General features: G+C 41.8%; 1 protein-coding gene across 5 annotated transcripts in view; it reads right to left on the bottom strand.

Annotated features, from left to right (window-relative positions):
* Positions 1-20,963, bottom strand: part of TSNARE1 (t-SNARE domain containing 1) — a 472,184-nt gene that overhangs the window by 181,006 nt on the left and 270,215 nt on the right. For all 5 annotated transcript variants that reach the window (XM_032688083.1, XM_032688116.1, XM_032688100.1 and 2 more), the window contains one exon: positions 7,040-7,112. In XM_032688083.1, the coding sequence (XP_032543974.1) occupies positions 7,040-7,112 (73 nt within the window). The remainder of the gene's footprint in view (positions 1-7,039; positions 7,113-20,963) is intronic.

The following is a 20,963-nucleotide window of genomic DNA, read 5'->3' as shown; positions in this document are numbered from 1 at the left end:
AAACATTATTTCAAACTGCAATAAAATATTTTTTTTTAGACTTACAAATAAAAAAGGAAGTAAAGACTAAAATTATATTTTTTTTCAAATCCAACTCATGAATTGGCACAGTTTAGACAAATCTCTTAATGTAATTTGCATGTAGTATTTTTTAGAAGTCCAGTTCTGTCTGCAATTAACACAAAACTCACTTCCCATCACATTGCTGAGTGCATAAGTTATCAAGTCCTACAGCTCAGTCAACTGATGAAGTCTCAGTCTGAGTTTGTCACAGGAATAAATTTGACAGAAATAAATATATATTATTTCTGCTTACTGTCTTGGAAAGATCATCTCTTTTACCTAGAAAGAAAGGTCACTGATATTTTCAACTTGCTTGACCTCTTCTGCTTTCCATGGCTCATTTGATTTACTAAACCTGCTCAAGTCCTGCTTCCCAAACAGTCTGGTTGTGGTAAAGTATTCACCTCCCAGTAGAAAAAAAACGATCACCTGGGCAGCTTCTGCATTTATGACATTTACTGCTCAACTGCAGCATTATTAGGAACTGTGAGCACAACAGTTCGAACTTCCCAAAAATTACTTTGGATAAATTGATGCGAGAAGAATCCCACTGGTGGCAATAAACCTCGCAAAAGGAAGAGCTTTGTTTCTTGTACAAAATTAGCTGGCTCATTAACTGTAATTATCCCAGCCCAATCACATTATGAGGGTCAAAAACAGAAACAAACACAGCAGACAAATCTTTAGGCAAAAGGGAATTTGCAAGTGTAGAGTCACCCATTATTCTTCGCCTGATAAAGCAGCACGTGCTGATGTACCAAATGCTCTGCCAAATGTAAAAGTCCTCACACAAGGGATGACACAAAAACTCACAGAGAGCAGGAATGGGAGAGAAACACAAAAGCTCATTCATTTTTTTTTTGTGTTGCCTGTTATTTAGGGTAAAATGAGTCGGTCAGAGATCACAGCAGTCCAAACCTGACTCCAGCAACTCAGTCACAGCAGTGGTCACCAAACGGGCCTTACACAAAACTGAGCCCCTTACAGGCCATTCAGAACTGCCCAAAACCAAGGACATGTGAAAAGTTGTGGAGGCCACGACTGCTGCAGTCCAGACAAAGGGGGAGAGCAAGGCCAGTGGTGTAAAAAACACTACAGAATCAGAAAATCACAGAATGGTTTGGGTTGGAAGGGACCTTAAAGATCATCTTGTTCCAACCCCTTGCCATGGGCAGGGACACCTTCCACTAAACCAAGGCACTCAGAGACCCACCCAACCTGGTCTTGAACACTTCCAGGGATGGGGCAGACACAGCTTCTCTGGGAAATCTGTGCCAGTGAGGCAGTGACCATGACCTTCAAATTGTTGCCTACAAGGCAGTTAAGGGTAGTAATACTGTCCAGTTGCAGCAGCTGAGGTGGTTTGCAATAAAGCTTTGTTAGACTTAGATGGCAGAACAACAAAGTGATGACAGGGAATATACCAAAGATGAACAAAGAAATTGGAAGTTTCTTGGGAAGTGGAATAGGTCATCCCTGGTTCAGAAACGCCCCAGCGTGCCCTTCCTGCATGGGTTGTGCTCTGCACCCACATGGAACTCCGTGTCTTCACAAGTGGCTGAAAGGAAGACAGCCAAGATTTCCAAATTCATCAAGAACCAATAAGAACAAAAAAGTAGCCATTCCCATAACAGCCTCCTCTGAGATCACTTAGGAAACTTCACCAACTGAGAGACTTTGCTGACCCCATTCAACTGAATGTTGATATTAAAGCTGTTCCATTCAGGTATTTGGGGACTATTCTCAGGAAGTGTTAATTTTCTGCAGATGTCCCAAGACACATAACTCGGGAGGGTTTAGTTAAGGATCCAGCTGAGTGATTTCCCAGCCTGGTTTGCAGTTTGCGTGTATGACAACAGACCCTTGGCTGTGCCATCCAGGCAGCCAGACTGGAGGAGGATGTGCTGATGGGCCCTCCTGACAGTGTTTATGTGTTAAACCAGCCTTCAGGTCAGAATGGCAACAAGGATAAAACAGGCAACAAAGTGGACCTGATTTCAAGGGGGAAAAACCAACCAACCAACCAATCAAACAAACTGAAAAACCCTCCCTGTATTCCAAAGCTTCCAAAATAAGCAACTCATTTGCATTCATGCAAATATCTTTTACTCTGACGGAAATTTATTGTTATTATTGTCATCATTAGGCAACAAGTGATAATGGGGTGCATCAGTGAATATGAGCACTGCTCAAGGACTGAATATATTGAGCCCATCAAGAAGTTCCTCTGAGACTGAAGGAAAGCACCAGCTGCCATGTCTATACTTCTCCTGTCAGGTCTGTGAGCCCCCGCCTGGCAGAGGCCACGTGGAGATGTTTAAGTGAGGGAGCATTGACTTTAGATCATGTTAAGAAGTTTCTCCACCCTGTTATTTTCAGATATAAAATGCCCCGACTTCAAGAGTAAAATGAAACCTTAGTAGCACCAAGATCTAAGTCTGGATAAGTATTGGTGTGAAAAGAAAGTCTGAGGAAGTCTTTAGCTTCACATAGCAGGATATTGGTCTGTTCCAGCAAGTCCAGAGGAGGCCACCAAGTTAATTAGAGGGATGGAGCACCTCTACTATGAGGACAGGCTGAGAGAATTGGGATTGTTCAGTCTGGAGAAGTCTTTTGGGTGACTTAATTGTGGCCTTCAAGTACCTGAAGGGAGTTACAAGAAACATGGAGAGGGACTTTTTACAAGGGCCTGAAGTGACAGGATAAGGGGGAATGGCTTCAAACTAAAAGAGAGTAGGTTCAGAGTAGATATTAGGAAAAATTCTTGACTGTGAGGGTGGTGACACCCTGGCACAGGTTTCCCAGAGAAGCTGTGGATGCCCCATCCCTGGAAGTGTTCAAGGTCAGGTTGAACAGGGTTTGAAGCAATCTGGTCTAGTGGAAGGTGTCCATGTCAGGGGGTTTGGAACTGGATGGTCTTTAAGGTCCTTTCCAACTCAATCTGTGATTCTATGATTCTTTCAGCCAGTGGGTTTTGTTGTGTAAAGATAGATTTGTCTACATTTCGTCTGGACAAGGAGGGAGAGGACTTGTAAAATACTTCCTGTGTCTGTGCTGTTGTACTTTTAAAATAAGTGCCTGGTATGTGATCTTGGGATCTCTTCCCACTGTAAAGAGTTGAGGAGGTTACAGATACACCAGCAAAAGTTTGGTTCCAAAACTGCTCAAAAGAGGAAGAAACGTGACTCCTTCAAAAGTTTGAGATGTTTTCAGCACAATATGGGTCTTTCCTTGGAGCTTTGAGAAATGTGATGAAGCTGTAAACAGTGACATAAGTGGTGAAGGTTGAATCAGAGCAGTTTAGATAAGGGATGCAGGTCTAGCTGGTTATTCTGCCATAACTATTATGGTTAATACACAGGTAGGATGGAAAAATAGCCCTTCTAAAACACAGAACAGCATTTCCTTTTGCTATGGGCACAAATAAATCAATAACTGTGCTATTCAGGTCCTCTTTATTCTCTGTTACAAGACAAACAGGAGCCTACAATAAAAGGACAAATATGCACTTCATCAGGTACCAACATAAGTATTGGCAGCTGTGTTGCTGAGACTTTCTTCAGAGGAACCGGGGATTTAAGGATTCTCTTCTCCCTAAAATAAGTTACAAAAATGATTCCACAGAACTTTGTCTACATATCCCAGCATGGGCAATGAAAGTGAAAGCTTGCTCATGTAAAATAGTCATGTTCAGTATTAAAATACTGGGAATGTTTCAGACTTTTGATGAACTTACAGTTCAGTTGAGTGGCCATCTATGAGTATGGAAAGCAGTGATTGCTGCTGTAACAACCCCCTCCAACATAATTTACTTCTCACAGTCCCAAGTCCTTAATCCTTGGATCCTTTGGCTGAAGGACCCTTGTGCTGCCACGGCAGTAAAGTTTAGTGGACGTGTCCTCTTCTGGCCATCTGGAGATCTTGACATTTGTACATCAGGTCCCCAAAGTTGTCATCAGTGCACTCCAGAACCTCCTGCAATATTTATGCCCTGATGTCCTTCCAACAGATACTGAGGTGGTTGAAATCCCCCATGAGGACCAGATTCCATAAATGTGAGGCTGTTCCTACGTGTCTGCAGAGGGCCTCTTCCACTTTGCCTGTCCTCTTTTTAATCCTGACCACAGGCTCTCCATCAGCTCCTCATCCATTCCCAGGCAGCATCCCATGCACTCCAGCTGCTCCCTCACATAAAGGACAACTCTACCTCCTCATCTTCCTATCCAGTCCTTCCTGAAGAGCCCATATCCCTCCAATTCAACACTTCATCCTGGGAGCCAACCCGCTCCACCTCCATGATCCCAACAAAATTGCAGCCCTGTAACTTCCCACAGATCTCTAACTCCTCAAGTTTATTCCCCACGCTGTGTGAATTAGCATCCAGGCACTTTAGAGGTGAGCCCCAGCACGTTCTGTTCCTGGAGAGGATTTGGGATATTTGTCTACGACAGAGGTGCCTTGCAGGCACTTCCCTGCTCACATGAAGTGCTAGAGGTAACCCTGCCCACAACCTCATTTTGATGACTTTGTGAACCCTTCCTGCCACACCATCCCATGTTCTTTTTCCAGCAATCCTCTCTGTTGGTCACCCCTCCCTCCCCCATCATTACTAGTTTAATGTCCTCCTTATGAGGTGGATCCCATCTCTCCCAAGCAGCTGCTAATCCCCAAACAGGGTCCCATGGAACCAAAACCCATGTAACCAACACCAATTTACAGCCAATTATTGATTTCCCCCATTACTGTCCTTCTTGCACCCTTTCCCCTCATCAGCACCCCATGTGATGAAGCTACACAAGGATGTTTTTGCCAAGAACTCCTGTCAGATTGTGTTGGAAGGACTCTGTTTTCTCATAGGTAACCCAATCCATCAACTTGTTTTGGCTTTGAGGGCTTGGACTCACTGATATGGTAATGCTTAACTAAATATTTGTAGCAAAGAGATGCCATGACCAGGAACACAGGCACGGAGTTTATTTGCTGAAGACATAAAATAACAGAGATGTGGTTCCCCAAGTCTGCATTCTATTTCTTCCTTGCATGGCAGAAATTGCTCTCTCCCCAAGGGAGTTTCATCAGTGTTCATTAAGGAAATGGCCCATATGCTGGAAAAACTCCTTTTAGGTTCCTGTAAGAAGCATGGATTGCTCTGCCTGTGCCATACACAGACCAGACAAGCTCTTCCCACAACTCTCTCTCCCCTGCTCAGGTGAACCCAGGCAGGGTTTGCTCCACAGCCCTGGGAGCATTTTGCTGAGATGCACGTCCCATATTCCCTGGTTCTGTATCTTCCCTGTGTTTTCTAAACAAGCACACAAAGAGCTTTCATTTCATGCATGTAAGATGGATGCATTAAAAAAATGAACCAAGTGACAAAAGAATTGTCTCTTGTCATCACTGAATTTTCACTGTGGGGGTTTCAACTCCCTTTGCCTCCTGATTCTTAATCTCACTTTTGTGTAACATGAATGTCAAAAGATAAACAGTGGGACCCTTCAGCAATTGGTTGGGAAGATGCCCTGACTGGCTGTCAGGATTAAAAGATAGTCCTGAAGAAACTATTAAAAATCTGCTGCAGTGTAAGAAGAAGAACAACAAGAGAAGAGCAACAAAAACCTTATGCTGTCTCAAAGACAAAATGTTCTACTTAGTCTAACGGCTTCTCACAGGAAAGTTAGTACTGGGGTGGCTTCTATGCATGGGTAACATCTTAAAATAATAAATATTGCCTCAAGAAAAGGAGTTATGAGGATCTGGAAGCTAGCTGATGTATGTTGTCATGTCCCTCAGGGCATTAGCATCTGATGTGCTTTTAGAGATGAATCAGGCTCCAAAGTTATCCATGTACAAAAATAAGCTTTCAAAGTAGCATTAAAATAAAAAAAAAATAAAAAATGGGGTTTAATTATAATTTTCATTTTTTTTCCCTGCCCCTGTGAACTGAGTTGATCAGAGGGGTGTAACTACCCCATTTCAGAGTGAAAGGAAGTATCTTATGCTAATGGAAACTTGTAAAGGTACGGGCTTGGCAAAGAAACCCAGAGTGATTAATAAACAGCAGAGAAGAATTTCTTTTATGATCTACATATGGCTGTCTAAGGACTTGATCCTGCTCCCAGGAGCGTCAGTGAGAACTCCAGCTGAACGCTGCAGGTTAGAAATATCCCCACAAATCTTGCTGCTCTGGAGTTTAGGTCCCTCAACCAGCCTTTAGGACTATTAGCTCTCAAATTTGGAAGGAGGTAGTTGCTTCAGAAGCACATACACAAAATAAGAAATAGAGAAAAAGTCTGATTTTTGTTAACTTAATCAGAAGAGAGCAGTGACAAAGGTCAGAGGGAGCTGATCCACTGTGTCTTATCTCTCTATTCACAAAAATTGGTGGCTGTCAGTGATGGTCTGCCCTTAAAGATAATACCAGGGGTTCCTCTCTTCTCTTTTCCCAATTTTCTCCTTGAGGAGGGTAACTAATGGGCAGCCACTTCAGACTATGCATATGAGCACATCATGGTGCCAGGTTTCTGTAGATTTAATTAGACACACCCTGCAACGTGGAATGAAAATTCTATTTGGGAAAATCAAGCTGCTTAATTTTGTCTACCATCATCAATAATCATAACAATAATTGCTACTACTATTGTTTTTTAATTACAGTTCCAGGTAGAAAGGAAGAATTGGATCCCTTTCCAGTTAATGTCATATATTCTTCAGCTTCCCTTTTACAGTCAAAAAAAGGAACGGATTCATCTCCCTGTGCATTGTATTTTATGCTAAATATACCAGCAAATTATCCTTAACACAAGAACTCTATTGCACAGGGCAGTTTGTCAGATCAAAACATCTCTGGGTGTACAAAATGTCCCAAACCCCAGGGAAAATAATCACAGCATCAACAAAGAGTTGTTCATGAGGGACAATATCACACTGGAGTGGTGGAAGAGGGTAACAAAGCCCATAATTTAAATGTGACACCTACCTATTGCATCTCCTTGCTCATGCACCATGGAGGCCAGGTCTTTAATGATCTGGTTCACATCCAACATGTCACTCTGAAAAGACAGAAAGTCAAATATTAACAAGGAATGGGGTATATCCAAGCATAACAGGCACATTCCACAGTCCAGCTCTGCAAAGAAAAACACAAACCCAGAAATCTTTATCCGTGTGAAAGTAAAAGAGAAAGTTATAATGCTCCCACAGTAAATAAAAGAGTCCCTTAGAGCCATGGTTTGCTGGATCCAAGTCAACCAGCTGACTCCAGCTTTGTGAAGGAAACAAGTAGAATGATCAGATTTTATGGCTGCTTTTCAGAATTGTGGAGAACTAAGGAAAAACAACAATAAAAACAACAGCAGCAAACACTTCCCTTTCTAAAAAAGAGTCATTCATCCCAGAGTCTGGATTCTTACACACGAAAAGGCCACATTTCAGCACAGCATCCATCTGATAAGATGCTATTCATAAACTGATGGAGATACCATCGAAAACTCACTGAGTTTGAAATCTTCTCATTGGTGAGGCAACAAGGAAAAAGCTGTTTGATGAACAGATTAATTTATATGTTTTCAAGTAGCAAAAAAAAAAAAAAAAGGAGTAACTGGGTTCAGCACTGACATTTTCTCAGTGAAAACACAGTAAATTGCCCATGAGTTTGTTTCCTTCATTTCCGAACACTTATCATATAAAAGAGCAAATGTGAGCATATGTTGACTTCATACGACACTGTCTCTTATAAAAAGAATTAATTTAGCAATAATAGACATAATAATAAAGACACTGCTAAATGCACTACCAGCACGGCAACATCACCAGAGGAGAAAAACAGACACTCAAAGAGGATGTATTTTTTTTTAAGCTGTACAAAGTAGAGAATCACAGAAACATTAAAATTGGCAGGAACCTCTGGAAATCATTTAGTCCAACACTCCTTCTCAGAGCAGACAATTAAAGCAGGTTGCTCAGGGCCATGTTCACTTGGTTTTGGCTGTTTCCAAGGATGGAGACTCCACTGTCTGGCAAACAGTGTGTCCATGTCACCCTCGTAGTGGGCAATCCAGCCCTGGATGCTTTCTGAAGCTTTGAAGACATTTCCTAAGAATCTGCTTCTCCTGACACCAATTGCACAGTAATTCATTTATCTGTTTTGGTCCTGTTGCAACTCAAGTCCACCTGGCTGGAGATGCTGGAGAGCAGCTCCGTGGAGAAGGACCTGGGGGTTCTGGTGGACAACAAGCTGTCCATGACCAGCAGTGTGTCCTGGGGGACAAGAAGGTCAATGGTATCCTGGGATGCCTTTGGAAGAACATCACCAGCAGGTCAGGGAGCTGATTCTGCCACTCCACTCAGCCCTGGTGAAGAACATCAGGAGAGCTGTGTCCAGCTCTGGGCTCCTCAGGACAAGAGAGATATGGAGCTCCTGGAGCAGGTCCAGTGGAGGCTACAAAGATGATGAAGGGACTGGATCATCTCTCTCACGAGGAAAGGCTGAGGGAGCTGGGGCTGTTCAGCCTCAAGAGGAGACACTGAGAGGGGATCTCATCCCTGTCTGTCCGTGTGTACAGGGAGGGGGTAGAGCACGGACCAGACTCTGCTCGGGGGGGCCCAGCAATGGGACACGAGGAACTGATGCCCAGGTAGTTCCACCTGAATATGAGGAAGAATTTCTTTACTGTGCAGGTTGCCCAGAGAATGTGTGGAGTGTCCTTCACTGGAGATATTCCAGAACCAGCTGGACACAATCCTGTGCCATGAGCAAGGAGGTTGGACTAGATGACCCACTGTGGTCCCTTCCAACCTCACCCATCCTGTGAGTCCACGATCGTGCCAAAGGGTCTGGTTGCTTCCACCCCACCTTCAAAGAACTCATTTTCCCTACTGGTAAATCTAGAAAATGGTGCAAAATGAAACCAAGTCCTTCTACTGAAGTTTGCTGTGAGAACATAATCGGCATAACATTTAATCACAGAATTGCATCAATTTGCAATGAAGCCTGGGAGCCACACTGTGAATTCTAAAATACACCAAACTGTTGAATAACTGAAGATATAGAAAAAAAAAGCCAAAAGGTTTAAAAAGCTGGGAAATCATAAGAAAGCAAAAAAAAAAAAAAAAGCAACAACAATCAAAGACTGAGTAATGCACCACAAAATGCACTTCATTCCTTCACTTGTCAAGAGCAATGAAGCTCTAATTATGGATGGTGTTATTTCTAACTTCTAAATACTGCCGAATATTTTGAAACAATGAAGTTTAAGTAACTTGAGATTGCACTTGAGCACTGTGGTAGTAAATCACTGCCAGGAAATGAGGAGAAATTAGTTGCAATTTCTTTGGGGTGGGGAAGTTTTCTGAGCTTTTTGCAAAAATCTTTCAAAAGAGGAAACTAAAGTTTAGCAAAATGTGAAGAACTGAGAATTAACTTTAATGTGTTGTTCTGCTCTCATTTAACCACTTAGCAAAAGATGATTAAAGAAAAATTAAACAAACAATAAACAATACAAAAAAAGCCTCATTTGTCTCTCTTGGTTAAATTGCCACTGACATCAGATTTTGGGTTCTGTTCCTTGCAATATAAACACAATTCTCTCTACACTTCAGCCTGTTTTATTTTGTTCTGCTTTTTTTTCAAGCACTTTAAGTGAATGTGGCTTAAAACTCCTGAACATGTTTTAGCACATAAATTTGGTTATATAGATTTTATTGCAATATATTGAATTATATACACCCCCCACCCACCTCAAGTATCTCCACTGGAATAAAACAAGAGGGTAATTCAGTCTGAGACAGATCAGATGATACATTGATTTCTTATAAGGTTCTTCTCAACTAATCTAACCACGAGGAGTTGGGCTGCTTGTGTCCTGATGCCCAGATATTATGGGAAGAAGGGAAGAATGAGAAAGGAGATTCAGTGCTGATTCAGCCATTTATATTCAGGTGCTTGGAATGAACCAGCCATCTCCTGCTGCTCAGGACACATCCTTCTCATAACATTGTAACAATACTTAAAATTATTGCTTAGCAAATATACATTAGTTAGAGCCAGCACTGAGTGCTTAGGAAGGAAAAACTGTGACTCCTGTACTTAAGGAAAAACCAAACAGGAGTGAGTTATAAGGCACAGAGCACAAAGCAACCTGACCTGAAGCAAAGAATCTGCTGAATAATTTAACCTGGCAAGGCGAAGTTTCAGACTCCCTGATATGTGTAAGTAAAACAAAAGGAGAAATAGAAGAAAGAAAAATACCCAGACATAAAGACCTTCCAGAACAGAATATCCCTTGGAGCTACACTCCTGCTCCTTCGTGCCAGGTTGGCTCCATCCCCAAGTAGCTCTGAACTTGCCAGGCATGAGAGTTTGTTTAGTAAAATCAGATTCCCTCTGTTTTCCCATGTTTGCACACACTCTGCAGAATCCACAGGGAAATACAGCTCCTCACAAATCTCTCTGACTCCACAGAAAGCAGGAGTACAACAGCCAGGACCATCCCAAAAATGCTGCCAGCTCACCAGGCTGGGGCTTCTTGGGTTTTAATTAACACCAACCTGGTATCAAGTCATTCACTAAATTCTGCAGCAAGAGGGAGACAGATTTAAACTCTTTCATCTAAATCCTCTTTTCCTCTCCTTTTTTTTTTTTTTAATAATGATTTTTGGTTGTTTATTTTATTTTTTCTTTTTCCAAAAGGAGAAATCCATTGTTCGGATTAGACAGGATTAAATGCCATCCATGCTGAGACAAAAAGAATTAAACTAGTCAACAGTAAAATGAAATGGCAGCAGCTGAAGATGACCAAAAAAAGCAGAGAAGTGCCAGGTGAGAAAACCAGAGAAATGAAAGAGTTTGGGGCCCTAAAGATCCAGGGGATCAACTCTCACTAGGCAAAGGTAGTTTGGAAACTTAGCAGAAAATACTGTTAAAATGGCAGGAGTATTTGAGTCATTTAACCTGACTCAGTAAGTGAATAATGTCACTGCAAAATACCAATATTTTGGAAAAAGTTCTGAATTTCCAACTCAGGCAGAAAAAGGGTTGGAAATATGATTTTGCAGACAAACTAGAATTTCAATTTCCCATTTTTTACTTTAACAAGACCATAATTTCTATATTTTTGAAAATAATCTGTGAGCAAGTTGGGTTATAAAACTGTCACCAATGAGGGAATAACCTTATAATAAATCCCAGCAGCCCATTTCCCCATGGAATGAGCATTACTGGAGCATTTGCCAAGACAGCAAATAAGTAAACCTCCTCTCTCTTCTGCTCTCCTGTTTTGTGGGGTGAAGATTTATGTACACTGAAAACTTTTAACATAACCCTGACCTTAATGATATCCTAAGGACACTTCTGTATTCCAGTCATGGGAATGGTATTAAACAAACCAGAGAGGGGAACTTGTTCTCCTCAAAAAGGACGCAGAACAAGCCTGTGTTGTCAGTAATTCCTCTCTCACATGTAGCCATATCCCAGACTCCTTTATCAGTGTCAACTCAGGTCCTCAAGGGAAGAGTCATATTTATTTCCAGGAATGTTTGCCTTAGGTTTGTATAAAAATGGGATCAAAGTATCAGTGGTCTATCCCATTTAGCACATATGCTTTTGTGTTTACTCACAAATCAGCCATCCTTTTTTTTTTTAAAGGACTGTAAAGCAGCATGTAAATTAATTGCTGATTCTATATTCAGGAGATGCTGAATTCTACAATGAGGTTTTGTTCTGCCCCATCTTCTGCTCTGCAACAAGCATCCAGGAGAGCTGTAAAATCAACCTGGAGGGGATTCTGAAAGATGTAATATAACATCCATGTGTGCATTTCTCCATAAGGGAGCACTTCAAAACAAAATAAAGCAAAACAAAACCCTGGTGCTTGTTATCTTTGGGGGGAGAAAAAAAAAAAAAAGAAACAAGAAAAGCAAACCAACAACCCTTTGTAGTGTCTGTCATGTTTTACCAAAGAGATGCTGAGATGTTCCTTGTGTGTTGTCCCACCTGCAACACCCTTGGGGTGTCTCCTACCCTGTGGTCCACCATGTGTGGACACGGAAATAATAATCAAAGCACAGTGTTTTTCTGTCCTCATTCTTTTCTGAGAGAAGGGAAAGGGAAAAAAAAAAAATATAAAACCTGAGCAAGCTTCTGATGTGAGATGGGCAGAAACTAAATCTTGCTGCAACAGCCTTTCAACAAATATTTTTCTCTTGTCTATGGCTGGGGAGAAAAAAATGACATTCTATAAATCAACCTGATTCAGCCTAAGCAACAACAGACCAGCAGAAAATTGTTCTGAGGGCAGAAGCTATCCAGAACAGCAATTACAGACTGAGTTAGGTCTCCTCTGGGACTCAACAACAGCCAGTGTGTGGAGTTTCTCTCCCTCTTGCTTGCTTGTGTGAGTCTTCTCTCTGCTTTGCTGTCTTAGAGGTCTGTGTCATCTCAGGGAGTGCAGCACTGCTCCGCATAATTAAAATAGTTATGCCAAGCTTTGGAATGCCAGTCCAGCATCTACCTGGGGACACCAGCTCATGAAGGGTGTTCCTGTTCCCCAAAAGCCAAATGGAGAAGCTGTGGAAGGTGAGATGCCCCAAGGTCATCAGAGAGAGCTGAGGCCACTGCAGAGGGTGGGATGAACAAAGAGAGATCTTGCAACCAGCCAGTCGGTAATATTCATTCTGTCTGTGCTGGGTTGACCTTGGCTGGATGTCAGGTGCCTACCAAAGCTGCTCTGTCACACCCCCCTGCTCAGCTAGACATGGAAAGGAAAGAAAATATAATGAAAGGTTTGTGGGTTGATATAAGGACACAGAGAGATCACTCACCAATTACCATCACAGGCAGAACAGACTGCACTTGGGGAAATTAGATTAATTTATTACCAAGCAAATAAGAGCAGAGTAATGAGAAATAAACCAAAATCTTAAAAACACCTTTCATCCACTTGTCCCTTCTTCCAGGACTTGAATTTACTCCCAGTTTCCTCCCCCAAAATGGTGCAGGGGGGACAGGGAATAAGGGCTGCAGCCAGTTCATCACATGTTGCGTCTGCTGCTCCTTCCTCCTCAGGGCTAGGACTCCTCGCACTCTTCCCCAGCTCCATTGTGGGGTCCCTCTCACAGCAAACAGTCCTCCTCAAACTTCTCTAACCTGGGTTCTTCCCATGGGCTGCAGTTGTTCATGAATTGCTCCACAGGGTGCATTACTTCAGGATCAGGCTGCTCCAGCCTTGGTCCCCCACGGGGTCAGAAGTCCTGGAAGTAAACCTGCTCCAGTGTGGGCTCCTCTTTCCATGGGGCCACAGGTCCTGCCAGGAGCCTGCTCCAGCTCAGGTTCTCCATGGGGTCACAACCTCTTCCTGGCACCCACCTGCTGTGGTTACTATTTGTTTTAACAATCTCACTTGAAAGAGTTGGACACAAGATTCACCTTCTCTACCACCTTCCAACCCACCTTCTCTGCCACCCCCAGTGTGTCTTCCCACCAGCAGCAATCTGAGCATGATGGGCAGTTCCCTTGGAAAGTTCTTCCCCTCTTAGTCATCAAACCTCATTTGAAATCGTGTCTGGACAGCAAATTTCAGTGATAGGTGTCATTATCTCCAATACTTCCTAAAATGTGCATGACATATGGGGGGTAGGTTACTATGAGCTGTGTTAGTGTCTTTTAGGCCCCTTTTGATCTACACTCATTCCCTGAACCTTCACAGCCATACACCTGGATCACACTGGCATTGCTACCCCTGTCTCCCATGTGCTTCACATCCCTCAGTTTGATTTTATACAGATTGAAGACTGTTCAAGGCAGATATTTTCTTTCACGTGAGCATTATCACCCCCAAGCCTGTGCTGAAGGTCAGAACTGAGTTGTGGTCTAAGGGAAATATAATAATGTAACTGATAGGAAGAGGTAGCTTGCCCTTTTTTAAAACTGTTTGGATCTGGAAATAGGAGATGTGTTAATGAAGAAGGTCATCAGTAGTTCTGTTTTTAAGTAGGTATCTTCACTTTACATTTGGGAAATGTGATAAGTATCAAAGATCACAGAAAACATTTCTGTTACTAACTTTGATTTTGACCTTCAAATTAATTAACACCCAAAATTTCATTTAAATTTAGCAGTTTGTAAAAAGGTATGTGAATTCACATATGTATGTACATGTGAGTATTTATACAGGCACATATATCCATGTATTCCAGTGTATCACAAACACACCCACCTGTATAAATGGCAATTGTATCTATAGATATATTAATAATAATTTAAGATCTCGCTTGCCCCCAACATTCACCAGGTGTTAAATGAGTATGGGAGGCTTAGCAGATTGCAGAGATATAAACACAGCCTATTTCTGTCTACAGCAGGAGAAAACAGACCTTAAATCTCAGGTTTCTTTCTCCTGGTTAAACACTCTGGTGTAAGATAAGCACGAACACTGATATGTTCTGATAACAGGCAAGGAAACAAAAAATAAAATAAAATAAAAATTTGTTTGCCTTGATTAGTTTTAACAAGAAAAAAAAGATGCACTGATTGCATTTTGCCTTCAAGTTAATGCTGTGAGAGTTTGATAACAGGAAGAGCAAGAGCAGGAATGGCTCTGAGAAATCTGAGAGGAAATACTTGTATTATACAATCATAAGAACGGTTTGGGATGGGAAAAACCCTCGAGATCATCTTTTTCCAACCAACTTGCCATGGGTAGGGACACCTTTCACTAGCCCAGGTTGCTCCAAGTCCTGTCCAACCTGTCCTTGGATACTTCCAGGGATGGGACAGCCACAGCTTCTCTGGGCAACCTGTGCCAGGGCCTCACCACTCTCCCCGGGAAGAATTTCTTCCTAATATCCCATCTAAACCTACACTCTTTCAATTTGAAGCCACTTCACTGTGTCTTATCACTTCATGTCCATGTAAAATATCCCTCTCCATCTTTCTTGCAACCTCCATCAGGCACTGAAAATTTGCAATAAGGTCACTCCAGAGCCTTCTTTTCTCCAGGCTGAACAATCCCAATTCTCTCAGTCTTTCCTCACAGGAGAGGTGCTCCATCCTTCTAATCATCTTTGTGATCCTCCTCTGAATTTTTTTATGTCCTTGCTGTGCTGAGGACCCCAGAGCTGGAAGCAACACTGCAGGTGGGGTTTCGCAAGTGAAGAAAAGAGTCAGAGGGATATGAGGAACAAAGGAATTGTGCTACAAAGCCAAGGGGCAGAGCAGACAGAGATATGTTTCAGAAATCATCCACAAGGGAGGAGAGCACGTTCATTCATGTATTTTGCAGTGCACTGCCCTTCCTACATCCCCACCTCTCTCCTCTTCCACCAGACACTGGTAAAGTCCACAAAGAGTGAAAGACAGAGATCCACAAACTAAGTGGATCATCCACAACTAAGTGGATTATTCCTAACATTTAATCTAAGTAAATGAAGAGGCAAGTGATTTCATTACTCAGCCCAGTGAACATCAGCTCTGCTCTCCAAAATGGGACATGCCCCAATTTTATTTCTCTTCACTCAATGTCTGATGTTCCTGTACTTTGCTATCACAGTCTCTGGGATGTTCTAATGCATATTTGTAAGAAATAACCCTGAGCAACCTGATCCATGGCAGGGATTTTGGAACCAGGTGATCTTTAAGGTCTCTTCTAACCCATACCATTCTGTGACTCTATGTTTTATTTTTTCAAGGTTGCAAAAGAAAGTATCTGAACTCACACTACAAATCCAACCTTTTGCTCTCCTACAACCAAGTTTTTACTTCATCACTAAAGGAAGATTAATATCCTTGTGTTTCCAACAAACCCTTGGGCTGGATATGAAAGAGACTCACAGACCAGAAATATTGCTTCTGTTTTCTGTTATGCTGGAAAGATTTTTGTGGGACATTTTTGCCAACTCACCTATCCCAGCTTTCTGAAGTTGAATTAAGGAGTCCATTCTGAGTTAACTCACCTATGTTTATAGGGAAATCAAATGGCACAAAAATAATTGCCTGAAAACACCAAAGCGAATAAATATAGAGATAATGAAATGCCTGACATTGTGGCATTTATAGACCAGAAATAAAAATACTCAGTGAAGATGAAGATTCTCCCATCAGAGAATATCCATTTGTATCTGTGATATAGGTTGTAGCTTAGTGTTTGTGAAACTTGCTGGCCTGACACCCTGAAAGCAAAAATTAAATAAAACACAAAAGCTAAAAATAAAAGCCACAGCAAACAGAGAATTGTCCACCCACAATAATCCAGAGCCTTGTCCAAGATAAAACTTTTATGAGCAACAGGTCCCTCAATTCTTTCTGCAAGAGCTGGGCAATAAACCCACTGATAAGGTGCAATTGTCATGGAGTATTTCACATGGTAGGTACCTGTCCAACAGGAACTATTAGTCTGTACTGCACATTTATCTTTCTCTCCAACAGCTCCAATGAGCCATTGGTCTCTACAGCAGCAAAAAGTAAGATATACAAGTTCTTACAGCAAACTAAAAAAAAAAAAAGTTATTATTTTTTATATGCAATAGAAATGCTTGTTGGGAACACTTAGTCTTTTTGAAATAAGAAAATAAAATGCATTTAATATTTACAGCTACACTCTTTTTGCAGATGCTCAGGAGAAAAAGATCTCCTGAGTGTTAAGTCAGCAAAGATATGAAAATCCGTAAGCAAACTCCAAACTCAGTATCTTACACCCTGACTTTTCCTTTAACATCTCCTGCTTCCTGCCCCAGGCTGCAATGTATGAACTAATAGGAGAAGTGAGGGAAGTAGTTGTAATCTATCACCCTGACTGATACCAGCCCCAGGAAAGAGAGTTTATTGCAGGTGGTGTGTTATCTTCCAAAATAGAAGCTGGGCAAAGATTATGACAAAAACTTCAACACTTTTCGCACTTTGTTTGCAGCACTACTAATTCTTCACTCTGGATTTATTTCCATGAGGGTCATGCAGCCAGAAAAAAAATACAATGGAGGAATTAATTTTCTTTTTTAGGAGTGTTCTGGGAAACCAAGCAATTAGAGCAATCTTAAGCTGCCATGTATTATCCATTGCCACTCAATTATTTTACTTAAATAAAATACTGATTGCAGAGTCTGATCTGCAGCTATCAGCTGAGTGATTCATTTAGGTGCACTATTTATTCTTGACAAATTAAAAAAGAACATCTAACTCCAACTGAAAGGAGAAAGACAAAGGGACAAGGGGAATATGCAGCATCTTTTCACGATTCTCTGCTGTGCTGCCAATTCTCTGTTTGGAAATAGCTGAAACTACTGTCCAGAGTTTGGAGAGAAATCAGTCCTTACTACAAATGGAGTCCATGGATTTGGTGCAGAGAGAAAGTTGCAACCTCTTAAAGAGGTCACTGAAGGTTGGAATCATAAAATCACAGAATGGTTTGAGTTGGAAGGGACCTTAAAAGACCAACTAGTTCCAACCTCTTGCCATGGGCAGGAATACCCTCCACTAGACCAGATTAATCAGAGCCCAGCCCAGCCTGCTCTTGAACACCTCCAGGGATGGAGCACTCACAACTTCTCTGGACAACTTGTTTCAGTGCCTCACCATCCTTATGGTAAGGATTGCCTCCTAATATCCAAACTAAACCTACCCTCCTTCACCTTAAGGCAATTCCCCCTTGTCCTGTCACTCCATGCCCTTGTGAATAGTCCCTCTCCAGCTCTCTTTTAGGTCCTGGAAGGTGCTATAAATTCTCCCTGAAGCCTTTTCTTCTCTAGGCTGAATAGTCCCAACTCTCCCAGCCTGTCTCCACAGCAGAGGTGCTCCAGCCCTCTGATCAGCTTAGTGGCCTCCTCTGGACTCATTTCAACAGGTCAAGGTCTCTCCTGTGTTGGGGGTCCCAGAGCTGGATGCTCCAGGTGGGACCTCACAAGAGCAGAGATCTTGTCCTCTTTCCTCAGTGACTGAAGTGGCACAGCCAAAATATGAGATGTGGCTGTCCAGGACATCAGGGACTCCAGATATCACCAGCTCCATGAGGAACTACACATCCAAGGTCTACCCAAGGTTCATGGTCTCCACAAGGGTGTAAACTGGGCAAGGCGAAGATACTTGCTCCATATGAGTCTGCCCCATATTTTCCTGTTCATTGCAAAACTAAATGCCATGGTCTTTGTAGAGTCTTCCAGATTTTGGCTCTGTGGGATGCAGAATATTCTGTTGACACTTTCTTACATATTTTCAGTCAATAATACAGGTTACCTGAAGGGCACAAATGCTGAGTAAAGGGCCAATTATTTACAACTGCAGCTAAAAGGCTTAGAAAAGAAAGGTTGATTGTCAGCACCTCCTTCCTGCAAGTTGACTCTCCAAAACACCCTCATATGGTTTTATTCTCCATTCTGTACACGAGAGACCTTCTATTTTAAAAATTATCCATTATATCCAAAATGATTAATCTCATTCTTCAAGGATTTTTTTGTCTTAATGTTTAATTTATTTCTATCTGTCCTTAGTTTCTACTTGGTAATTTGTTACTACCTTCACCCTTAATATTTTAAATTATTCTCCCTTTTTTTTTTTCAATGCTATTACACATCAAGTATTTCTACACAGTCATCATGGCTCAACTAATCACTGCTGCACTTTCTGAGCCTACAATTGGTAAATTCCTGTAATCTCTCTTCATAAATTATACTTAATACTTCTTCCTCATTTATTCCCTTCTGGATCACCTCCAAATTTCTAATAGAAAAAGCAGGCCAAAATGCCCTCATTTTTCACACACCTTCCTATCACATAAAAGGTGCCAATGTCTAAGGCAGACACTAAAGGCCAGATGACAGTTAACTTTATTGTCCAACTGTCTGTACTTACTATCCAGTTGAAAATTTCCAATTTCTGGTTAAAACTACCCAGCAGGTCCAGCGGCACAGCTTCCCTAGTTGGCTCCTTCACCAGTTGGGAAGAACAAGCAGCCCATTCTCTGATCAAAAGATATCATTAAAACAATTAATGACTCATTTTACTTCAGCCCTTTTGCTTATGTGTCATTGGCAGAGGGGGAAGATGCTCTGACAGAACAAAGTCTGGGTCATTTTAATCTCTAAAGGAAAGAGGTGTTATTTATAGTGCAGAGTTGGTGAATTATATGTTGATGTCTGCTACACCTACTTCTTCTGCTCAGCAATTTGCTCCTTCAGAGCCAGTGGAGAACCAAGAAAGGGCTTGAGGAGTTTAGATTAAGGTTTAGATATTTTCAAACTGTCTGGGATTCATAAACACTAACTTTAGAGTTTTAGAGAAATAGGAGAGGCAACTCTGGAAACTTTGAAAATTCATGGGGAATATGATGGGAAAAATAATCAAATGCATGATTTGCTGTTGTTCAAAACACAGCAGAAGAATGAGCAGCACGAATTATGCATTTGTCAAAAGTGAGGGACTGGCACAGGCTGCCCAGAGAAGCTGTGCCTGCCCCATCCCTGAAGTGTCCAAGGCCAGGTTGGATGGGGCTTGGAGCAACCTGGGATAGTGGAAGGTGTCCCTGCCCATGGCAGAAGGGTTGGAATGAGATGGTCCTTGAAGATTCTTTCCAATCCAAACCATTCCATGATTTTATGATTCCCCAAGTTCTTGTGTTTTTTCCTGGATCCAGGATTAACCAATGTTTTTCAGTAATGATTCAGGTGATGGAATAGAAAGGACAATTAATAAATATGAAGTTGCAGTGAAGCTCAGAAACATCTCGAACCTGTAAGAAGATAAAATTAGAATTCAAAGTGATCTTGTTAATTGTGGGAACACTATAAGAAAAAACGGTAAAGTCAAATAAGGAAAATACGAAGTTCTACAGTCAGACAGAAAGAATAGGAGGCAAAGAAGCAAAAGTGTTGAGGGATGCCGGGGCACTTGTGAGATGAATTATTGTGTCTAATTTTGAGCAATAATTCCCAGATGGACCACCTGGAGACAGTTCAGAGAAAAGACATGGGAATGATTAAAGGTGTCAGAAAAAAAGCTGATAAAAAAACCCAGAATGTAGTGTGTTTTTCAGTGAAGAAAAGGTGTGTGGGGGGGTAACAACACACATGATAATGCCTTTCTAATAAGTGGAACTGTTGCAAATAGGAAGGGAATAACTTGTTCTCCATATTCACCATCTATCTGACAGAATTTCAGGGACTGAAACTGCAACAGAAGACACTCATATCAGAAGTTAATGATTTGGGTTGTTGATCCTGTCTTAGAGCTGAGAGAGAGAAGGATTTGGTGATGTTTAAAGATTGCTCTTAACTCTACTTGTCTAATATTCAATGCAATCAATGCAGCACCTTGAAATCAGAGAGAGACAGACTATTTCAGCCACAAACTTCCCATCAACTGCAGTCACTAAACTGATTAAATCATGCACCTCTCCCTCAGCCTTCATGTGTTAAGACAAACTCAGCAAATCCCTGCTCTGCTAAACATCCCTGCTCACAAAAATGAAGGGTAAAACTCAATAAGCTTTAACCAAAGTATCAATAGCAACAAAGACACTTTCTGTCATTAAGTGGTAACAGATAACAATCAGAGAGCAGCATCTCCCCTTCAGCAGCATCTGCAGCAGGGAATCCTGACAGCAGTGTGCAACAATCAAGCAAAGCCAGGCCCTGTCCCAAAGGCTGCATTTAGAGACCATCAAGCACATCCACAGTGGCAGAGCAGATACTCCTGTGCTTATAAACCCACCAGTCACCCAGCAGAGATGTGTTCTCCTGCCTTGGCTCCCACCTGCATCGTCCCCTCCCCAAGGAAATGCTAATTTAGAGGAATTTGGATTCATCTCTCCAGTTTATCACAAGGTTCTAAGCATTTATATTCAATCACACTCAGCTTGTGCTCCCCGAGTTCAGATCAGCTTTCAATGGACTGTTTTAATTTTGGTTCAATTTGCAAATGA

The sequence above is a fragment of the Chiroxiphia lanceolata genome, chromosome 1 (assembly GCF_009829145.1).
Source record: "Chiroxiphia lanceolata isolate bChiLan1 chromosome 1, bChiLan1.pri, whole genome shotgun sequence".
Classification (NCBI taxonomy): domain Eukaryota; kingdom Metazoa; phylum Chordata; class Aves; order Passeriformes; family Pipridae; genus Chiroxiphia; species Chiroxiphia lanceolata.
The sequence above is the reverse complement of the archived record's forward strand: the minus strand, read 5'-3'. Positions and strand labels throughout refer to the sequence as shown.